Below are 23,297 nucleotides of genomic sequence, written 5' to 3'. Positions count from 1 at the left end.
TCGTCTCCACGAGAATGGATTAACTTTGACATTTTAAAAATGGTAGCAGTGTTATTTAGATGGAGCATTAATAACGTACGTTGACCATTTAGATCGGTGTGGCGATGTTCTCGTGTAGGCGGATAGATTTCGCAGTCGTACGTGTGCGGAGTCAACTGGTCCTACGGTATCTGTAAAGATCTCTGCCATGATCGCGCCATAGACGTCTGAAGCCTATCCAGTTTAAAGAAGCCGTCTTTTTTATCCATTTTTATGATCAGCAGCATCCGCCCGGACCACCCACCTACTGATTAGGCAGGTCCCGTTTGGGTTTGGCATGGAGAAAGAACAACTCAGGAAGCTTCTTGGCACTTTCCACCTCTGCTTGGATCCGTGCCAAAGAGAACAGAGGGATCATCAGGCAGGCAGGCCCGTGTTAGCACCCTGAAAAGAGAGAAAGAGGTGGATGTGAACTTGTAGTGGTGAGGGCCAACACGATAGGCCTTTGAGAGCACATAAATCAGAGTCCAGGGACCTGCCGTTTTGTCCTGCAAATTTGCTAAGCCCTGAGCAGGGCGATAATTGAGTGTTGGAGTAAGTAGCGAAAGATCAAATGGCCATGCTACGTCTTTTAGTTGTATAACTATTTACCAGCATAAAGTAATTTCGTAAAATGATACAATTAACATTGAGTATATAATAAGACTGCAATAATATACGCCTGCAAAACACTAAAAAAAAAGTCAAATTCCATAGGTCAAGCCTGCAATAATAATATATATATTCTCAAAATACTTAATTGTAATGAAAATTAATTTTTCACAAGCCAAGAGTGCCATCAGATAATTCAATTTAATTTGTATAAAGCTTATCAGCTATAGCTAAGATTTTGAATTTGAAACTCAAACAAATGACTTAAAGATTTCTACTATATATATATATATTTCCTAAAAATAATCAAACTCAAATCTTGAATCAAGAAGAACTTCAAAATCTAAGAGGTCATCCTCGTCCTAGCACTCACCTCTCATGAAAGCATCTCTTCTAGAAATTATATCTTCCAATTATCCGAGTTCTTATAGAAATATGTGACTTAGGATTTACAAGTTCTTTCATTTATGGCTGTGGGTCAGATTGTGTTTATCAGTCAGGTCTCTATCTTGTGTGAGATTAATGGGCATTCTCTATTCTTGGCTTGCTAACTTGTCAGTTATTTGTTTATCAAGTGGCATCCATAGCAGACTGTTATTGTCCTTGTTCTCTAAAGATAGGACTTCATGAGTTTCTCATTCTCGAATGGTTGAAGTTTTTGGGAGTCGACTCCAGACAATATGTAATTAATTTATAGTTTTTGGCAATTGGCATCACAAAATACTGAAAGGAGAATTCAGATAACTATGACTTTCTTGCAAGTTGAGCTTAGCTATCACATTGCTGTCTGATGAAACTCCTGGGATCATGGGGCAGCCTATCAGCTAATAAGTCCATTCAGATTCTTGTCACCTGCAATTACTAGGAAAATGAGGAATAATACATGTGAAAAAAACCAAGATAATGCTTCTAATAACGACTTTATCACCATGAATAAAAAATAATAATTAGTGACTGCTCACCTAATAACTAACTACTAACGCACGCTGCTGCTGCTAAGTTGGAACTACGAGGTGCATGGCGACTGGAACAGAGCGTCTATGGTAACTGAGAGCTATGGAAACAACCATTAGCTAAGGAGCACTCGACATTTGTTAACGTACAGAAAATTCCCCTTCAATCACGCTTGATAAGTGGAAAATAATACTCCCCGCTTTCTAGCTCGTAAACATTAATTGCAACTTCCATCGTCATATCCTTTGCTTTTTGTTTCCAACTCATTGTATCTCGGTAAAGTATAGCCTCTTATCTGAGAGAATTGAGAGATTGACGAATTCATATTTTTCCTCTAGTCATTTAGCATGTGACTGAATGGGATGACGGTGTTGGCGTGCGCATTGAAGACCATCTCATCGCCTACCTCTGCTACTGATGTGAGAGATACGGTACGATGTGGCTTGTGCATTATGTTGGGGAAGAGTCAAGGCCCTCTCATTGCCTTACTTTGTAGTCGTTGTTGGCTGCCAATGATTGCTATATAATGTTCATCTGCAGTTATATATCTGTTTGTCGGTCGAGAAATGTTTACTATTTTCCAATGAGGATTACAGTCAAGAAATAATGGTGAAGTATCTATCCGGCTTGTCTAAAGGGTGTTCAAATTGAGCCGCTAGTTGGACAGCAAATTAACGTTGAACCTATCTTTATATATTTAAATCTTCAGAGGTAAACATTAATCAAGACAAAGTCGAAGAAATTTTTTAAAGACAATGTCCGTCTCTAAACATAAAGAGAGGAAATTTAATATATCTTCTTGATTGAACTATCACTTGTGCATTCTTGTGCGAAATGCTTATTAACTATAGATAGTTACTGTTACAGTACAGATAATAGATGTTTACTGAAAGGTTTATTAAACTAATAATGTCATATTTTTCACACACAAGCTAGTATTTATCTCTAAAGAATAGAACGAACTAATAAAGTGTAAGTGTACAAGAAGAAGAGGCAGTTACACTTACTTTGCTCCTTCCAAATCACCAAATGCAGTTGCCGATCGACCATTAATTTCACAGCATGCCTCAGTGCGCAGTAGCTTTATATATACAGATTGCCTTAAAGTGACATTTAACATTGACGATTCTAGGAAGAAAAGGATTAATGTGCTACGTACAAAATTGCCAACCCTTCCGGATCACAATCGAGATGTATCGAACTTGGGGTATTAACAAAGTTTTCATAAATAAAACAGAAGAAGACTCTCGCGCTGATCTCGGTAGAAAAGGGAGATTGCATTGTTTGACGTGACATGAGCCAAGCGTGCGGTGCCGCCTCGTCTTTCTCCTCCGGTAATTGTTTTCTAAATTTCTTGCATCAGCTGGAATCCGGTGGGAAACATGCTCCACTGTTGATTTTTCCCAAAATCGGTAGTTCCAGACTGCCCTTCGCAATCGCTTCACCTTATACGATCGAGGGTAAATTTTCCCTCACAAAAAAGTTGCACTAATTATAGCTCAAGATAAACCGAAGAAAAACAGCAGCAGGTCCTGCACCATATCAAACACATGAAGTCGTAGGAGCACATCAAATTAACACATGTGATCACTTGAATGAGCACAACACCCTTGCCGCTAAAACACTCGACTGCAGAATTGAATACTCCCAATTATTGTCCTTTCCTAGATGCAATTAAATTCCGTAAGACTCCATCAAAACTACGGTGTGAACAACAACACGGTCGCAGTTTCTTTATGCATGCCAAAAAATGAGACAAGATCACATGAAGATAGCAGAGGTAGCGAGGCACGAGTGTCGACTCCGGACCATGAGAGAGTCAAACGGCGAGGCGGTCGCCGGCTGCAGCGGCGTCGGCCGTGCCCGCACCACGCACCGACGTCTCTTCTACGCTTTCCCTCCAATTCCCAGGAGGACAGCACAAACACCTTTAGCTTTCAAGCAAACCCACCTTAATTACTCACTCCTTGTTTTATATAAACCCGCAGCCTTTCTAGAAAGCATGCTCTATCCACATTTACTCTGTTCTGGACACAGCGGTAGTTGCACTTAATTCTGCCTTAACGGTGCCCTATCGATCTCCCGAGGCGAGGCAATTTAGAGAGAGGTAGAGGCTAGGGACAAGCGGTGGAGACAATGAACGGGATCGAGTTGCATCACGGCGCTCTCAAGCGGCGGTGGGTCGACGAGAAAGGGAGCAGTGCCCTGTACCCCTCCTACCGCCCTTGCCCTGCGCCTCCACCATTGCCGCCGCTGCAGCCGAGAGCTACGTCCACGTTCAAGCTGTTGAATCTTTCCGCGGTGGACGACTGCACGGTGGCGTCGGTGGTCCCTCCGGTGACTGTCGTCCTCGAGGGGCGCGCCATCTGCCATCGTGTCTGCCTCGACGAGCACACGAGCTACGAGAGCTTGGCCAAGGCCCTGCGCCGCATGTTCGTGGACGCGGAAGAGGGTGGGGAGGAGGGGCAATCGGATCTGGCTCTGGCCAATGCGGTGCCGGGTTACGTGGTGGCCTACGAAGACATGGAGGATGATTTGCTCCTCGCCGGCGATTTAAATTGGAAGTGAGTCTGCAAATCTTTATTAATTCATCTGCATGAACGAACCTTCATTGCAATGGCTGCTGCGCCCGTTACCTGAGTTCGTTTGTTGCAAACTCTAATTTCCGATGCTTGCAGGGATTTTGTTCGTGTGGCTAAGCGGATTAGGATAGTTCCATCGAAGGTTAGCCGTCGGAGGAAAAATGAGCTGGTTTTAGTTTGAGAAACATAGTGACTACTATTAATCGAGAGATTATCTAAACACCTTGTCTGCATCCTTCTAAATTGCACTTTGTATTTATAATATAACAATAATTTGGCTTTGGATACCAATAATTTGACGAATCTAATCATGCCGATCCGTTCATTACTTTGAGAATTGAAAATCAATGTGATCATAGGAACTGCCACTCAAAACTTCTGTTTGATGAAAAGCTTGCTTTGTTTATCAAAACTAAATATATATTCACGGTAGTGGATTTATAAACACAAGCTTTAAAACTTTTGACTGGGACATTTTTGAGAATTTGGATTTTTCAGGGCTTTGGTGAAAAATAAAACCCTCTCAGTGTACAGTACGCAGTCGATTAACAATTCTACTAAAACGCTCTGTATAATTATCATATACAGAGTGGTGGCTGTTTGCCTGTAACTTTATTGCTCGAAAGTTTTATATCCTGCATAATAATGGGCGTAGAAGCATGTAAACCACAAAAGTCTCGTTAACTACAACTATCATTCTCATGGCGGAATCAATAGATAGGACAAGTTCGTCAGATGGCATAAGAATTAGTTTATGGAGAATTTATGTTACCTTTAAATTCTTGTTAGACTTGGTCATCTTTTGTTGCGCTTGCAATTAGATCTATCCACGGGCCATATTCGAACCGATCAATGGGTCCGGTTCCCATTAACCCGGTTCAACGGACTCTATCTATAATTTATTTACTTAATTTTTTTTCAATATGAATTTATTATACATTTATATTTTTAACTTATTTACTTTTAAATCTTCTAATATGGAATTATTATTATACCTTTAATTTATTAATTCAACTTAATAAGTTACTTATTGATTTTATTATCTTTTTATATGATATATTTAATAATAAATTTATCAAGTGATATAATTTATTTGATAATAAAATTATATATATATATAATGAAGATTATTATTTAATATATAAAATTAATTAAAAGATATATATTTCATCCTATTAAAATATAATAATTATTAATATTAAAAAATGAAGATAATTTGAGATTTAATATAATATTATTTTAGATCTATTTTGAAAATTCAAACACTAGAATAAAAGTTACAAAAACTAAAAGAAATATAATTTTAATCAAAAAATTTAAATTTAATATAAAAAACTAATGAATTACTTGATTTTAATTTTGTTATATGATAGATAGATAATTTAAATAAATGTATATATATATTTTATTTTAGATATTTATAAATTTTTTAAAAATAAAATATAAATAATAATTTTGAATCGCTCACTTAATTGTTAATCGAATTGTAATTGTTTTTCTACAGTCCTACACGAAATAATTGATAATGAAAAGGATATATTATCTTAATTTTATCGAGTTTGAACCCTTGATTGATTCTAAAATTAAGGATCGACGTTATGTGTAGTGTCGAATGATGTTGCAACACAAGAACAATTACCAACACAGTACATCCATTTGATTTGCCTCCAATCCTTCTTTTGTATCGTCCCTTGGAAAGCAAAAAGTCGCCTTAATTGTTTCTCAGAAGACTGTTTTAAAAGCCATGAATCCCATGCCATCTCCCCCCTTCATCTCCCTTCTGATTCCTCTCTTTGGTCGTCTTTTCTTCTCCGGTTGCAGAGAGGAAGAATGAGGCAGCTTTACAACAGATGCGGAAGCCTCAAGCGCCTCCTTTCCACCATCCGATGGAGGAGTATGGAAGAAGAGTGCAAGGAGGAGACCGCCTCCGCTCTTCCCGAGAGCAAACGGATAGACCCCGTGCTCGACGCGAAACCGCCCCTCAAACCAAGCTGGAGATGCTTCGCCTACGAAGAAATCCACAAGGCGACCGACGGTTTCCACAAAGGTCAGTCTTTTACAGGATTGGATTTGGAGCCCTCTTCCAATCGGCATGGCTCCTCAAAATCTAATATTGATTCAATGATTCTTCTCGCGGTTCGGCAGATAACCTTGTGGGCAGAGGTGGGTACGCGGAGGTCTACAGGGGAGTGCTGGAGGATGGGCAGGTGATCGCCGTGAAGAAGCTGAATAGAGCTTCTTCGGACAAGCAAAGGGAGAAGGATTTCCTGACGGAGCTCGGCACCATCGGCCATGTGTGCCATCCCAATGTGTCCCCTCTCCTGGGTTGCTGCATCGATCGTGACCTCCATTTGATCTTTGAGTTCTCCTCTCGCGGCTCCGTCTCATCCAATCTCCATGGTAGCATCAATAAGTTTGCAAATACCACTCATTTGATGATCGCCCATGGATTAATGTGTGTTCTTTATCTGTTGCAGATGAGAATTCACCACCGATGGCATGGAGGTTGAGGTACAACATAGCGCTGGGCACCGCTAGGGGACTTCACTACCTACATAAGGGATGCCAGAGAAGGATCATCCACAGGGACATCAAGGCCTCCAACATCCTCCTCACTACAAACTTTGAAGCCCGGGTACTACTTCAACCTTAACCTTATCGTGCAGCTAAACTACTGAGTTCTTGAAACCCAAACAAAATCTTCGTGTTAGATTTCGGATTTCGGCCTTGCCAAATGGCTTCCATCGGAGTGGACTTACCGTGCTGTCGGGCCAATCCAAGGGACATTTGGGTACACATCTCAAACTTCTTGGATACGATAGCAACTATGCATGAAATGGGATATAGTTTAAATTGGTCAGCCACATTATAAAGTTCATGCTATCAACAGTTGCTTGGCGCCGGAGTACTTCATGCACGGAATTGTGGATGAGAAGACCGATGTCTTCTCGTTTGGTGTCTTTCTGTTAGAAATCATATCTAGTAGGAAACCGGTCGATGGCTCCCATAAAAGCTTGCTTAGCTGGGTAACTATCACCTTTTTCCCCCATTAGCTCATTAAGATAAGTTTATCCACCCTGAATGTTTTGATTGATTCGCACGCCTTCGCAGGCGAGGCCTTTTCTAAACGATGGCATAATACAAATGGTAGTTGATCCAAGATTAGGAGATGATTACGACATGGAGCAGCTCAAAAGGCTCACCTTTTCGGCCTCTCTTTGTATCAGAGCTACTGCAGCTTTGCGACCTTCCATGACCGAGGTAATTTGCTAGCTGTTTGCTACAAGTAGACTAATCTCGACAGCAAATTTTGCTTTGCAACCTTCCGTGACCGAGATAATTTGCTGTTTGCCACAAGTAGACTAATCTCGATAGTAAATTATCATGTCTAGTATAAATTGATATAGTTTAGCTTAGTGCTTAAATGTACTAGCTAACCAGGAAGCTTCAGTTGATCGTGGAGTTTTGTCAATACTTATGTTGCTTCTAGTCATCACAAGCTTCCTGGTAGCTTTCATGGACTGGTCAATAGTTCTAAGTTGTAGCCGAAGGTGATTATAAAGCGCAAGTCTCCTCACTGAGATCGCTTGGTAATACGTTGTTTTCATGCGCATAATTCCATCTTACTATTGATTCCTTCATGGATCATGATTACTTGCATACCTTCCTAACTGATGAATGCAAAGTGTTTTCAGAGTGAGTGGAAAATTGACATAAACATGGAAAACGACTTGCATATCTGTGGGTTCGAAATTGAGTTAGTTTTGAGGTCATCAAACAAGAAAAGAACCAACAGAGAAGATTCTGTTCCCCCTTCAACATGAGAAATATTTAATTGCCTCATTCTCTTTGATACCTCTCTTATATGCACGAGAAATACTAATTACGGACTTTTAATGACTGTACAATTTCTTAAACAAGAGTTAAGATGCAGAACAAACAAACGCAAGTATATTACTGTCTCTCGGTTTCATATAACTGCAACTGTAAATATAATAATACGTTTGTTTTGTCAGGTAATGGAGATCATGGAGGGTGGTGTAATTTTGCAAGATAGATGGAATATGCTAGAGGAGGTAGAGGAAGAAGAGTTCTGGGGCTTTGATGACCTTGATGAGGATGATGAAGCTTGCGATACTCCCGCAACAACATCTTCAACTGGAAGTTCCTAAACACAATTTTAGTTGCCCATTTGCAGGGAATGAGTGCTGGTGTATATGACCATAGTAGTAGGTTTGGCATTATAAGGCTGATGGATATCTAGTTGCAAGTAAAGGCATTCTCCACCAAACAAATCTGACTGCTGTACGGATGTGTAAACTTAGGGAATCGAGGACATGCACAGCAGTCGGATTATGGCTGCATTGGAGCAAAAAGTGGGGAACGATTGATTTCTCTTTTGCATAGGAAAGTGAAGCAGTTTTGAGCAGGTGGCATTTTTTTTTTTTTTTTTTGCAGAGGAAAAAAAGCGAACAGTTGAGGTGTAGGTTGGAAATTGATAGCGTAAAGGACATGCATGCTGCCAAATCTAATGCAACAAGAAAACGCATCATATCAAGCAAACAAAATTACAAAGCATACCACTATTTGAAATGAAAGAAGCAACAGGCAACTAAACTACAATGGCCATCTTCAAATATATTTAGAGCCCAGCTCTGGAAAGTTGATTGATAGTGAGAACAAAAATATTGTTTGGCGATATCGAATCTATAAATCCAGAATAGTTTGGACAAGAGGGTTTATCAACTGGCAATGAAGACAATGTAATATTTGGAACAACGGGAACTACAATTATTGATGGGATTGAAGCTTCTTATTTCTTACCACTACTCGATTACCAGTAGAATCAAACTTACGAAAATAGATATTTGAATTGTCTTCCTCGAATAATCTCTGGTTGATAAAAATGAGTGCATAGGAGTATTTGAAATTCTTCTCACACTACCAAGGTCCATCCTCCAAATACCATATATAGTTGAAATAATCAATTATTTCTATCCGGGAGCTGCAGGACATTCTTTGGAAGATTTCTAATGCTGTTACTCTTCATCCTCAAACACTTGCAATTCCAACATATATACCTAACCGTCAAGTGATTAATTTAACCATATCTTCATCATAAGAACATTCAATAACGGTTTTGCTCACTCGGACTCTTGTCCGAATAGCAAATGAGTATTGGGGTAGAACCATCAGACTAAAGATTTATACAATGGGGCTGAACTTTAAACTTAAAACCAACTCTCCAGCCAGAGCATGATGCAGCCTAGAACTTCTGCAATGCAATCAAGACGCAAAGTTGCGCACTACCATGCACTGGTGGACTCACCTAAATCTTAAAAATGCAAAAATATGAATTGTGCCCTTATTCTTCAAACATGCTGTAGATTTATGTGCTTGGGATAAAAACACCAAACGAGACTCTACAGCAGTAGCAGAATGATGCAAGGCTATTTGCAACCTTGCTATCCTTTTGGCTCAACAGATCTCTATGTTTAAAACTGTTGAGATCTATATTAAAAGGAGTAAGAAGTGAGAAGGCGAATGTGAAACTTCAGTTCGACACTAAAAGCTAAGTGAAGCTTATTAAGAAGACTGAAACAATCTGAAGATCAAGAAGCTAAACAATTTTGCGGCAGGATGATCGTCCCAAAGAGCAAGGGGACGGCAGCCGTAATCTCCTTGAGATGAGAAGAACTTCCATTACCATAACTCTTCGAGGACTCCAACTATACATATGCCTTAAACCCACTGAGTTACCACTTACCAGCGCCCATCATAGATGACTGAAATCTAGTAACAAATTTTTACACGCAAAATCCATATCCTTCAATTCAGTCCACGGTTAAAAAATCTATTAGATAACTCTATTGGATTTATCCGTAATGGCAATTCCGTGTGTTATAATTTTAACATATAAGTTCACAAAATAGATAAATAAATTTTAACATATCATACTTGTTTCGTTAAAGTCAACCGAGCAAATTGACAGAGGGAGATCCATGTGATGGCTATTGGTAGAATGATCTCGTCGTTTTGCTGTTATTCAATAACTAAGAATTGATTGTGTCTACAAATCAGCCAAATTGATCATTCAGGTTGAAGTTATTTGGAGATGAATAATTAGGGGATGAGAAACATGAAAATATAACTAAAAAGAAAACCTATGAATGGTTGATTATTCATGTGTAAGTCAGATTCAGCAATAAAATTTTCCTGTAGGTCTGATTTTTTTTTAAAAAAAATTAAGTCAAAATTGGTGTCCTGCAGCATCATACAGGCGTCTTGGCTATCCTATGACGCGGAAAACTGACAGCCGTGTATCGGTTTGCAGAAGTGAAAACGATCGAGTGGTCCTGGAGAAGACGTGAACTTAACAAGAAAATGAGGCAAATGTGATCGCCCTTTCGCTCACGCCTTTAAATAGCGGTTCCACACAATCGATCCCACGACCATTTATGAAGAAATAAATTAAGAAATTGTAATTGATCACGACACAAGAAGGTATTACCTAGCTTCGTCAAAATTCGAACTCTTATCCTCTTCTGTAAGTCTACATCGTAATCAACTCAGCTATACTCAGGGTATAAAAATACTACCGCTGCCATCACTACAAGATTGATTAATTAATTCGCATCATCATTGTAGTCCCCTAGAGATTGGGGAATTGCTTCACACATCTGACGCTGACCGAAAAAACAAAATGCCTCGGAATAATAATTATTTTGCAAATAATATTAATTTTATTGATGGATTATGAACGTGAAAATTTAATTTTTTAAAATTTATTAATTCAAAAGAATATTAATTTTAATGGTTGATTATGAATGTGAAAAATTAATTTTTTTTTAAAATTTATTAATTCAAATGAATATTAAAAATAGAAAAATAAATGATACGGTTAAAATATTATTAAAATAATTTTTTAAAATATTAACTAATAAGTCATAATATATTAATCACAAAAATATAGTAATGTATTATGAAATTGGAGGTGATGTAAATAAAATAAAATATATAATAAAAATAATATAATTGATTTAGGAGGTTCAGTAAAATATGTGATACAAAAATTGATGATATGATACGCGATAAATTTAGTATGAAATTTATAAGTATAAGAAATATTTGTTAATTTTAAAAAGGAAAAAGTGACGCCTACGTGATTGACCTTTCCTCTGATACCTTGACCAAGTATGAAAGAACCAATTCTCTACTACAGCCACAAGAATGGTTAATTAGTTTAATCATCATCGTCTTCTCTAGAAATTGTAGAATTGACTCTGGCGCTCTGAAGCTGTTAGAAGCATTTGAGTTGGATTGAGAACCGAGGGGAAAAAACAGGTATTCCTCCCTACTCCAAGGCTTTAAGCGATCTTCTAATGTTTTCCTGAAATTTTCAGCAATTTTTGCCTTGCCTTCAGAATTTTCCCCACAAACAACAAATTTTCTGTTTCCCGAAAGCATCAAAAATTAGTTTTATTGTGGAATGATAGGAAAACCTGAGCAAAATTTACAGCAGAGGTTAAAGAAAAAGTTTGCTTTCCTCCTTCTCTACCATATGGTTTCTCTTTCCTGTGTTTTTTAAAACTTTGCACGTATTTGCTACAGATAGTAGAATGAAAAGAGAGCCGAAGAAATTGTGATATTTCTTGAGATTAAAAAGGAGAGTTTAGATTTAGGAAATGAATCTTTAAACAGAGATACAGAAGTTACATCAGACAGTAATCATCTGCGTAAGTCTTTATGTGATTCGATCTGCTCTTTTTTATTCCACACGGAAGAATAATGACAGGGCTTTCTTTGTGAGAACTAGTCTAACAATTTTTTTTATTTATGATGTTGCAAGTTGCAAGATTACTAGTAGGTTTACCCTCTTCTAGAAAAAAGCATGCCTAAAATTATTGAATGGCGTAAATATATGAATCACAGAAAAAAAATTATTGGATTTGTTATGAAATCGAAAATATGTGGTTTAGGAAATTGAGACTGCGTATACCGATTTAAACCTTAAGAAACCTCACTAGATTTGTAAGTATTTTTGTTCTACGAATACCAAATCATTCTTCTCAAAATTGGCAGGTATGTCGAGTACTCCTAGCGCATCGTCTAGCTCAAATGGAGATAGTACGGCTGCAACTATAGGTAAGCTAAAAATCCTCATTTTTTCTTTGAAAGCTAACATGTTCTAATTACGATAACTACTTGAGTTCTGGACTATAATTCTCTGTTTGACATGCTTATTGCAGTAGCATCAATCGTCGGTGCCATAGTAATAATCGCAATAACGTACTTCATCGCGAGATGCAGGCTGATGAGGATGAGGTTAAAATACGAGGATGGACGGCGAGCGTCGACAGATCCAGAGCAACCTACTGCGACAGTCACCGCCACCACTTTTGACTCCAGAATGGGAACCGAACCAGTAGAAAAGTTTCTCAAAGACATCTTGAAGGAGAAACCCATGAGGTTTACCCCGCAAGACCTCGAAAATTTCACCCAGAACTACTGCCAAGTCTTGGGCTCCGGAGGCTTCGGAGTCGTCTATAAAGGCCAGTTCCTCAACGGCCTACCCATGGCAGTCAAGCTCCTCAACTCCGCCAAGCGAGCGGAGGAGCAGTTCATGGCGGAAATCGGCACCATTGGTAGAACTTACCACATCAACTTGGTCAAACTTTACGGCTTCTGCTTCGACAAGTCGGTGAAAGCGCTGGTGTACGAGTACATGGAGAACGGGTCGCTGGACAAGTATCTGTTCGACGACAGTCAAAGGATCGAGTGGGGGAAGCTGCACGACATCGCGGTGGGCACGGCGAAGGGAATCCGATACCTGCACGAGGAATGCCAACAAAAGATCGTGCACTACGACATAAAACCGGCCAACGTCCTGCTCACCGCAAACTTCACGCCCAAGGTGGCGGACTTCGGCCTGGCCAAGTTCTGCGACCGGGAGGGGATCAGCTCGGTGACGACGCTGACTGGAGCGCGGGGGACGCCAGGGTACGCAGCGCCTGAACTATGGATGCCGATTCCCGTGACGCATAAATGCGACGTATACAGCTTCGGGATGCTGCTGTTTGAGATCCTTGGGAGGAGGAGGAACCTGACGGTTCTGGGAACGGAGGAGAGCCACGAATTGGAATGGTTCCCGCTGTTGGTGTGGAGAAAGTTTGAGGAGGGGAATATGGAGAGTATCATATCGTCTTGTGGGATTGAGGAGAAGGATAGGGAGAAAGCAGAGAGGATGTGTCAGGTGGCCTTGTGGTGCGTTCAGTATCAGCAGGAGGCGAGGCCGTCGATGAACAGTGTGGTGAGGATGCTTGAAGGGGAGCTAGAAATTGTGCCGCCTACACACCCATTTCAGCACCTGGTTTCCGTCTCTGCGAGTTCTGTTTCAGGTGCCACGACCGGCACGACAGTTACCGATAACACTGGGATTAATAGCAAAGACGACAGTGGATCGCCTTCAGTTCTAGAAAGGCCATTAATTTAGAGTACATATTATTTTTGAGTTTATTGTTTGGAATCTTTGAGCGATTGATATATATTGAAATTTGAGCAGGTGGTGGTTCTGCTTGTATAACAGAGGTGCGTATTTCATTGCCATGGGTACGTTAATGGTTGCAATCCTGAACTTGCGGAGATCATGATTCCTGCACAAGATCTGCATGAGCTTGTCCAGTAAATCGACACGAGACTTTGTTTATTTTAAGAAATTCGATTACTACAATGCAAAATTAAACTGGTTCAGTAGTTGGCCTGATCAGTAAGCAAATCGAAAAACGATAGCTATTATGATGCACAGTGGAAGAGAAAATATTCTGGACAAGTACCGTCTCGCATCTCCTCCAAACTCTAAAAATCAAAGGCGGACTCTGATCAACATTTTATATAGGAAAGGCCTTCAATGAAGTCTGGTGAGTATGCTTGAGATGGAGGAAAACATCGGCATATATCTGAGATTAACCAATTCAAGCACATGTGGCAGTTCGATGTTCTCGTGGATGATCTGTGCACTGAAAGCGAATGCACAGCTGATTTAATGAGCAGGACTCCAAAGTGTTATGAGTAGACAATCCTCCTGAAGAGGCTCCAAGCAAATTGAGGAGAACCAGGAACATTCAGTACACCTCCATGTTGGTGCCTCTTCAGTTGGGTCCAAGAGATAAAGTTGTGAAGCAGAATGAAGACCAGCCACAGACCCACCAAATATGAGTATTCGGCCTCCAGGAAGACTAACAGCTACATGATCAAGGCGGAGCGGTGGACCAATTCCGGCTGGATTTCCAGCACCAGGCATTCCACTACCTGTAATACACCTCCAACAGGGTTCTTCCTCACTTAAATCCATTGTGAACACATCACTGGAACCCAATCAAAGGGCCCACTCTTAGCAAGACCACCAAACATAAGTATTTTGCGTACACTTCAGTGGGGGTTCTAATCTGGATGGCGTGGTCCATGATGCTGGAATCTCTCCGTACAGGTTTTTCCATTGTGACATACAGAAGGTGTGTCACTGAGAAGCACACCAGAACCCGCACACCCTCCTGAAACCACCAATTTTGTATCGTCAACAGTGTAAGAACTATGCCATGACCTGGGCATGGGAGGTGCAAGTCCTGATATTTCACACCATGCTGGAAATTGGGCATCCAAGTCCAGTATGAAGAAATCAGTGAGCAAACCCTGTGTTCCATAACCACCAAACACAACCAATGATGATCCATTTAAACTAGAGTGTGTGACCCCATCTACCTGGAGGTGCAGAAGTTACCTTGACATGCCTCCACTCTAGGTTACTAGCATTCAGATCCAGAACAAAGGTATCATTCATTGGTTGTACCTTCCCCTCCAAAAAGAACCACCCGATTTCCAACAGCACAAGCACTGAAATTGCAACGGGATGGCTCCACAAAACCTCCAACTGTCAGTTCCTGCCAGGCAGCAGCTTCAAGAGTGGTTAGCTCTCTTGCAAGTCTTCCCCAACCAAGTCTTTTAGCTCCAGGCACATTTTCTAAAGCACGGGTGGTTTCACTGCCCCATGCATTCCGACAGACCATTTTCCAGATATCCTCATTTTTTGTTAACTGATATAACCTCTTGCATACTGAACCAACAGATGCAATATCCCTTGGCGAGAGCCTTGAAAAGATTTTCTGACACAATACCTCATCACTCAACTGCAACATACTGGAAAATTCACAACAGATATGACTATGTCCAAGTGGAACAGGTCGGAACATATGATCAGCTGTTAAGCGATCAGGTCTGGCAGATTCCTTGGTGGCAGGACTGAGAAGTGGACCCAGCTCAACATTTGTGCCAGTGAAGAATTGAATACCTACATAGTGGGTTATGGTATCATCATCCCCATATATTGGTGTTAACTGAAGCCTATTCATCATAGGGGAACCATCCTTCCTGAAATTCAATAGAACACCTAGGAACTCAATTCCCTTTTCCAGGCAGCTCCGGATTTCAGAAACTATTGCAGCATCTACTAAAGGATGCCTCCTTTGAGCAAATGGCCCTCTACATTGCAAGAACCGGCTGCAGGAAAAAATGGCTTACAGTGGGTAAACAGAAAATCTTGAAGGTCCATGAAAACTTCAACTTCAAATCAAGGCAATTCATCCTTAACAATGATACTTGATCAAAACTCCACCAGCAAAAACACAAAATTATAAACAGCCACTACAGGTTCAATCAATTTAGAACAAAAAGGAAAATAATTGTTCAAAAGGAATCCTAAAGCACACCTAGCTAGCTTGGTTCATAACAAGACAAATACTATGTAGACTATCAAGAACCATTGTATGGTTATTCTGCTACTGAAGATGGTTAAAAACATGTCACTACTCAATCAACTATTAAATGGATTTCTATATCATTTCAAAGGAAAAATCTTCACCAGATCGGAGGATTTGGTTTGTGGAAATCTGAGGAACCTTCCGATTCTTCGTGATCGTTCCTCCGACGTGAGCAATACCAGCCGAGGCACGCAACAATAGTTACATGATGTATCAACATTAATTAATCCAAATCCAGTAGTTAGGCCAATTAACATTGATGGTGCTCAAAAGGTTGGTAAAAACGTGGTAGATTGACCATCGATGATGAAGAAGAGAATCAACAAAAGAAGAAGATTCGTTTGGGTGTACCTGCCACACAATGGATTTCTATGTACAATGTTAGGCTTCCAATGAAACAAAGGTATCACTACAATGTGGCTGATGCACTTTTGACACAACATGTTGAGAGAGGAAATGAGGATGGTCTGCTTATTAGTTGTGTTGCATTTTGTTCTAACCTGTGGGCCCTTATTATGGATGCTGGAATTGGTTTCACATCTCAAGTTTATGAGCTGTCTCCATTTTTCCTTCACAAGGAGTGGATTATGGATCAATGGGAGCAAAACTACTATATCACCTCACTTATTGGTGCCAATAACGGAAGTTCACTTGTTGTGATGTCAAAAGGTTATCAGAGCAGTTCGGTTCTTTCGGGATTTGTCATTGGATTTTTCATTGCATTTGTGCTTGTTTTCGTTGTCGGACGAAATTGTCGTCGGAATTGTTGCGTATTCGTAGTCTTCGGAACTTAATTTCATCTCTCGGTTTATTAGGTTAAGTGTTTAGGTTTATAATTTTTCATTGCATTAGTTTAGGGTTTAGGTTTAGTCTAATTTCAAATTTGTTGTTGTCGGGTTTATCTGTGTTTTGTATTCCTATTTATTGTTGATACCTTAATGATACTCTTGGTTGTTCCTTGCATGTCCTTAATTCGGTTGACTTAATGAACTTCTATACCTTAATTATACCGTTGCTCGCATGAATCTTGGATTAACAACTAGATGGCGGGATGCTAGTAGTGGTGTTCACGTTGATTATGACCAACGGCCTTATGTGTTTAGACAAACTGTTAGATATGCTAGTGTTAATGCACATCTTGGAAGAACGACAAGCTGAAGGGATGATTTAGAGTCTTTGCTTACATACTAATTTTCCTTCATCGAGGAAGATTGCCATAGCAAGGATACCAGGGTGACAACAAATCATTTTTAGTTTACAAGAAAAAGATGGCAACATCTCCAGAGATGCTATGTTCCTTTTGCCCTCCGGCATTTAAGCAATTTCTTGAGATTGTAGTTAACATGAAATTTGACGAGGAACCTAATTAACTACACAAAACTTATTTCTCTATTTGAAAGATTAATTGTCCCCTTTCATCTTCTGAAACAGAAGGAGACGAAGGGGCAAAGCCACCCCTTCGTCTCCCTGATTTCCCTATATAAGGGTTGTGGAGAACATACCTGGGAAGCGGTGGTTGCGTCCAAGTCGAAGGAATGGAAAGACAACGTTGTGGATGCGTTCCAAAGGTGTTATGCCGGATAAGAAGAAGAACACTCAGATCGGAGGATTTGGTTTGCGGAAATCTGAGGAACCTTCCGATTCTTTCGTGATCGTTCCTCCGACGCGAGCAATACCAGCCGTGGCACGCAACAACAGGTACATGATGTATCAACATTAATTAATCCAAATCCAGTAGTTAGGTCAATTAACATCGATGGTGCTCAAAAGGTTGGTCAAAAACGTGGTAGATTGACCATCGATGATGAAGAAAAGAATCAACAAAAGAAGAAGATTCGTTTGGGTGTACCTGCCACCTAGTGGATTTCTATGTACAATGCTAGGCTTTCAATGAAACAAAGGTATCACTACAATATGGTTGATGCACGTTTGGCACAGCATGTTAGGAGAGGAAATGAGGATGGTCTGCTTATTAGTTGGTTGCATCTTGTTCTAACTTATGGGCCCTTATTATGGATGTTGAAACTGGTTTCACATCTCAAGTTTATGAGCTGTCTCCATTTTTCCTTCATAAGGAGTGGATTATGGATCAATGGGAGAAAAACTACTATATCACCTCACTTGTTGGTGTCAATAACAGATGTTCACTTGTAGTGATGTCAAAAGGTTATTAGAGTAGTTTGATCCTGTTGGAATTTGTCATTGGATTTTTCATTGCATTTGTGCCCATTTTCGTTGTCGGACAGAATTGTCGTCAGAATTGTTGTGTATTCGTAGTCTTCGTAACTTAATTTTATCTCTCGATTTATTAGGTTAAGTGTTTAGGTTTATAATTTTTCATTGCATTAGTTTAGGATTTAGGTTTAGTCTAATTTCAAATTTGTTGTTGTCGGTTTTATCTGTGTTTTGTATTCTTATTTATTGTTGATATCTTAATGATACTCTTGGTTGTTCCTTGCATGTCTTTAATTCGGTTGACTTAATGAACCTCTATACCTTAATTATACCGTTGCTCGCATGAACCTTGGATTAGCAACTAGATGGCGGGATGCTAGTAGTGGTGTTCACGTTGATTATGACCAACGACCTGATGTGTTTAGATAAACTGTTAGATATGCTAGTGTTAATGCACATCTTGGAAGAACGGCAAGCTGGAGGGATGATTTGGAGTCTTTTGCTTACACATTAATTTTCCTTCATTGAGGAAGATTGCCATGGCAAGGATATCTGGGTGACAACAAATCATTTTTAGTTTACAAGAAAAAGATGGCAACATCTCCAGAGATGCTATGTTCCTTTTTCCCTCCGGCATTCAAGCAATTTCTTGAGATTGTAGTTAACATGAAATTTGACGAGGAACCTAATTAACTACACAAAACTTATTTCTCTATTTGATGGATTAATTGTTGGACGTTCAGAGATGAAGGGGCGAGATGAAGGGGCGTCCCCCTTCATCTTCTGAAACAGATGGAGACGAAGGGGCAAAGCCACCCCTTTGTCTCCCTGATTTCCCTATATAAGGGTTGTGGAGAACATACCTGGGAAGCGGTGGTTGCGTCCAAGTCGAAGGAATGGAAAGACAACGTTGTGGATGCGTTCTAAAGGTGCTGTGCCAGAAAGAAGAAGAACACCCAGATCGGAGGATTTGGTTTGTGGAAATCTGAGGAACCTCCCGATTCTTCGTGATCGTTCCTTCGACGCGAGCAATACTAGTCGAGGCATGCAACAACAGATACATGATGTATCAACATTAATTAATCCAAATCCAGTAGTTAGGCCAATTAACATTGATGGTGCTCAATAGGTTGGTAAAATTCGTGGTAGATTGACCATCAATGATGAAGAAGAGAATCAACAAAAGAAGAAGATTCGTTTGGGTGTACCTGCCACGCAGTGGATTTCTGTGTACAATGCTAGGCTTCCAATGAAACAAAGGTATCACTACAATGTGGCTGATGCACGTTTGACACAGCATGTTGAGAGAGGAAATGAGGATAGTCTGCTTATTAGTTGTGTTGCATCTTGTTCTAACCTGTGGACCCTTATTATGGATGCTAGAACTGGTTTCACATCTCAAGTTTATGAGCTGTCTCCATTTTTCCTTCACAAGGAGTGGATTTTGGATCAATGGGAAAAAATCTACTATGTCACTTCACTTGTTGGTGCCAATAACGGAAGTTCACTTGTAGTGATGTCGAAAGGTTATCAGAGCAGTTCGGTTCTTTCGGGATTTGTCATTGGATTTTTCGTTGCATTTTTCGTTGCTCCATTAGTACCTTCAGAGAGGCCTTAGATCGGGCTCTAATCATTGAGTCTACTCAGCGGCAGCTTACACGTGAGAGAGACGCAGAAAAATCAACGGGTTCGAGTTCACAAACTTCTGGTCAGAAGAGACAGAAGACTGAGCCATCATCAGGAGAAAAGTATCATAATACTTCCCAGCTAAGTCGGAAGGGTAAGGGTAGGAAATGTATGCGGTGCGGATCGCATAGTCATCCGACGGACGAATGTCCATTGGATTACTGTATTTGTTATTACTGCAAACGTCCTGGCCATACGATCAGAGAGTGTACGTTGAAGGCTCAGTTGGAGTCTACTAATGCTACAGCTTTTAGAGGACAATCTACACAGCAACGATCGCAGAGAACATCACAGAGGACTAGAGCCACTCAGCAACAACAAATCCTACCATCTTAGCCACAGATATATCTGCTACAGGGGAGGGACCAGACAGCTATACCAATAGAACTCCCACGCCCCACTATTTCGGAGACCGAGTATCCTTCACAGCAGACAACGATGTCTCGATCATACCAATTATCCTTTCAGCAGCCTCAATTCCCAACATCAATACCTCAGAGTCAGCTTCAGCCAGAGTGGAGACAGACACTGTCATATTCAGCTAGCCAACCGGCCAATACAAAATTCAGACAAGTTACTGCTACGACTAGAGTGGAAGCACAGCGGAACGAGAAATCGTTCAATTAAGTTCGAGTTATTACGGTATTTGGCTCTATAGTAGATAGCTAGTAAATTTGAGGATCAAATTTTTATTAGTGGAGGAGGATATCAGATCTAAGAATATTTTCTTTAATTATTTATTGATTCCTTTTATTCCAATTTTAGTAGATCAATTTTGAATCAAATGAAACTAACTTGGGTTAGTTCGTGATGGATGAAGTTTTGTCAAAATGGATGCGAGGAGAAGATTCGTCTCGCGAAGACGAATCAAACGAAACTAAATTAGAGCAAATCAGAGATCGTTTGGTTAGTGAACCAAACGAATCAAGATTGAACCAAATTAAATTGGTTTAATTTGATAAAATCATAGATCATGCTGGAAGAGGTTTTGATAAAATAAAATGGATGAAAAGATTCGTCTTGTGGAGACAAATCCAACAAAATTTGTTTGGGTCAAATCGGAAGTCGTTTGGCTAGGAAACCAAGTAAACCAAAAATTTAATCCGATTCGATTTAATGAAATTAATTCGGTTTAACCTAAATCATAACCCCAATTTTTGAAAAGGTACTGTGCACTCCTCGTTATAACTGAAATTTGCCCTGCTGCCTTTTTCTCTTCCGCGCAAGCCACCGCCTGCGCGACCGCGTCGCTCGCCTATGGAGAACTCGGAATCGAAGAGGGCTTTAAAAGGGGGGCCATCAACCTCCGCGAGGGCAGCCCTGTTGCCCTAGCCGCTGCACCTCCTCTGCCGTCGCCCGTCCTTTGCCCCCGATCGCTGCCGCTCTGCCTTCGTGATTCCCTCCTCTGCTAAAAACTCCGCCGCCAACTCTACTGCCGAAGACGCCGCTGCGCGTCTTCACCACGATCCTCTGCCCAGCTGCGTCGCAACCGCTGGCCGACGCTGCTGCCGACTTGCTGTGATTTTCCGCCGCCGCCGCCCTGTCGTTGCTGCCATCCCCTGCTCGAGCGTCGTCGGTCCCTGCTCGATTGCCGTCGGTCGCCAAAGGGAGCCAACGTCGTACCCTGCTGCCGGCTAAGGACCTCGATTTGTTAATCCTGCTATACGCGGAGGATTTTATTAGGATTCTTATTGCGATGATTTCGTCAATCAGGTGGGTAATCCCTGTACTTGGTCAATACAGGTTATTTCCTTTTCTAGTGCATGTCATCCTTCTATTATTATTAGTTGATACCTTGATTGTATTCCTATTTATTGTTGATACCTTAATGATACTCTTGATTGTTCCTTGCTTGTCCTTAATTCGGTTGACTTGATGAACATCTATACCTTAATTATACCGTTGCTCGCATGAACCTTTGGTTATCTAGCAAATTTGTCTATTCATGTTGCTCTTGGTTATTGTTAACTTGATCATAACATCATGGGGCATGATAACGATTGTTATCTAGCAATTAAGAATTTCTGTTTGCCACCAGACTACTTTGTTGTAGGGTTGGATTGATGGCAATGTGATGTCGGACACCCCCAGCATCATATATACGTGACTGGGACAAGTGTGGCAGTTGCATTCATGCATACACTTGCATTATGTGCACTATAGGTAGTTGAATATGGCTACCTATTATTTTGTCACCAGACTACTTTGTTGTAGGGCTGAAATTATGACAATGTGATGTCGGACAGCCCCAGCGTTATATATATATATATACATGACTAGGACGAGTGTGGCAGTTGCATCCATGCATGTGCTTGCATTATGGGCATTATATCGGCAATGGATCGTATATAGATATTGCATTTGATTGTATACTTGGTTGATGCATTTGTGTGCCTTTATTACGCATGCCCTGCATATGAGCTATGATAATTATTCACTTGTTTAGCTTGTATATCTTATATATTGATCATGCACTGTTTATTCTGTTTATCCACTGAGTATTTTGTACTCACCACCGAGATCCTGGGGTTTCCTGTCTCCCCAGGTAGCAGATAGGTTGCTTGGAGCTTGGAATGGTTACCTGACCATATCCATCTCACCTCGGGAGGTTTTTGTTGGTTTGTAGTTAGTTTATCGTTTATTGGTATGGTTTATAGTTGTGAATTGTGGACATGGATTTATATTTTGTGAACATGGTCTTTATTGTGGTCGCTTGGAGTTTTCTGTTTCGAACTTTTGGATATGGTGTGTGAGATTGTTTCTTTGTGGTAATATTTTTGGTATTACATTGCATTTTGTTAGTCGTTACGGTCGTGTAGACCCTGTTTCATTTTTGTTTTGTGTATCTGTGTTGTTGTTGGACGTGTTGTCCTTATTTCAGCCGCCTGTGGCTGAATATTTATGCATGTATTTAGGGGAATTGTCATAGTTACTGGGGAGATGCTGTCGAAATTTTTCGGACGACCTCCCGGGGTGTGACAAATGAGTGGTATCAGAGGACAGACTCCTATGGATTTATTCAATGTCCGGATGAGTCTAGTGTATACAAGAAGTGTGACGGAAATATGATGGTATTTCTTGTACTATACATAGATAACATTTTGCTCATTGACAACAATGTCAAAGTGTTGTCAGACGTAAGAGTATGGTTGTCCAAGCAGTTCGATACGAAGGACTTGGGAAAATGTGCACATATTTCTTGGGATCAAAATAATAAGGGATCGCAAGAACAAAATGTTGTACTTAGTTCAAGCTTCGTATATCGATACTATCCTAGTTCGTTTAGCTTTCCGATTTACCCTGGTGGTTAGAAATTTCCGTGGGACCGAACCGATCACCCTCAAAAATTGAATCAATGCAATTAATTGAAATTTATCATTAATTCGATCCTTAAGAGAAAGAGCATCACATACGCAACACGGCCTGCACTTTGCATATATTTTTTATCATACCAACT

At 40.3% G+C, this 23,297-nt stretch overlaps 3 protein-coding genes and 3 pseudogenes across 3 annotated transcripts; 5 read left to right on the top strand and 1 right to left on the bottom strand.

Annotated features, from left to right (window-relative positions):
• The first annotated feature begins 3,720 nt into the window (after positions 1-3,720).
• LOC141824172 (auxin-responsive protein IAA33-like) lies at positions 3,721-4,347 on the top strand. Its single transcript, XM_074711416.1, has 2 exons — positions 3,721-4,148; positions 4,263-4,347. Exons 1-2 carry the CDS (start codon positions 3,721-3,723, stop codon positions 4,345-4,347), a joined length of 513 nt encoding a protein of 170 aa, XP_074567517.1.
• Positions 4,348-5,996: 1,649 nt separating this feature from the next.
• LOC141824979 (putative receptor-like serine/threonine-protein kinase At5g57670) lies at positions 5,997-8,338 on the top strand. The gene is made up of 7 exons (XM_074712331.1): positions 5,997-6,213; positions 6,312-6,566; positions 6,644-6,801; positions 6,878-6,957; positions 7,057-7,192; positions 7,278-7,427; positions 8,183-8,338. The coding sequence occupies exons 1-7, from the start codon at positions 5,997-5,999 to the stop codon at positions 8,336-8,338; spliced, it is 1,152 nt and encodes a 383-aa protein (XP_074568432.1).
• Positions 8,339-11,426: 3,088 nt separating this feature from the next.
• LOC141824171 (LEAF RUST 10 DISEASE-RESISTANCE LOCUS RECEPTOR-LIKE PROTEIN KINASE-like 2.2) lies at positions 11,427-13,752 on the top strand. The gene is made up of 3 exons (XM_074711415.1): positions 11,427-11,510; positions 12,249-12,311; positions 12,416-13,752. The coding sequence occupies exons 2-3, from the start codon at positions 12,251-12,253 to the stop codon at positions 13,657-13,659; spliced, it is 1,305 nt and encodes a 434-aa protein (XP_074567516.1). The 5' UTR covers positions 11,427-11,510; positions 12,249-12,250; the 3' UTR covers positions 13,660-13,752.
• Positions 13,753-14,228: 476 nt separating this feature from the next.
• Positions 14,229-16,543, bottom strand: LOC141823056 (adagio-like protein 1; annotated as a pseudogene).
• Positions 16,544-16,999: 456 nt separating this feature from the next.
• On the top strand, positions 17,000-18,153 carry LOC141823055 (casein kinase 1-like protein HD16; annotated as a pseudogene).
• Positions 18,154-18,745: 592 nt separating this feature from the next.
• On the top strand, positions 18,746-19,772 carry LOC141823053 (casein kinase 1-like protein HD16; annotated as a pseudogene).
• Positions 19,773-23,297: the final 3,525 nt, after the last annotated feature.

Source organism: Curcuma longa, chromosome 3, assembly GCF_044706935.1.
Source record: "Curcuma longa cultivar G26 ecotype Majalengka, Jawa Barat chromosome 3, ITB_CL_G26_1.1, whole genome shotgun sequence".
Lineage (NCBI taxonomy): Eukaryota > Viridiplantae > Streptophyta > Magnoliopsida > Zingiberales > Zingiberaceae > Curcuma > Curcuma longa.
This window is presented reverse-complemented; position numbering and strand designations above follow the sequence as displayed.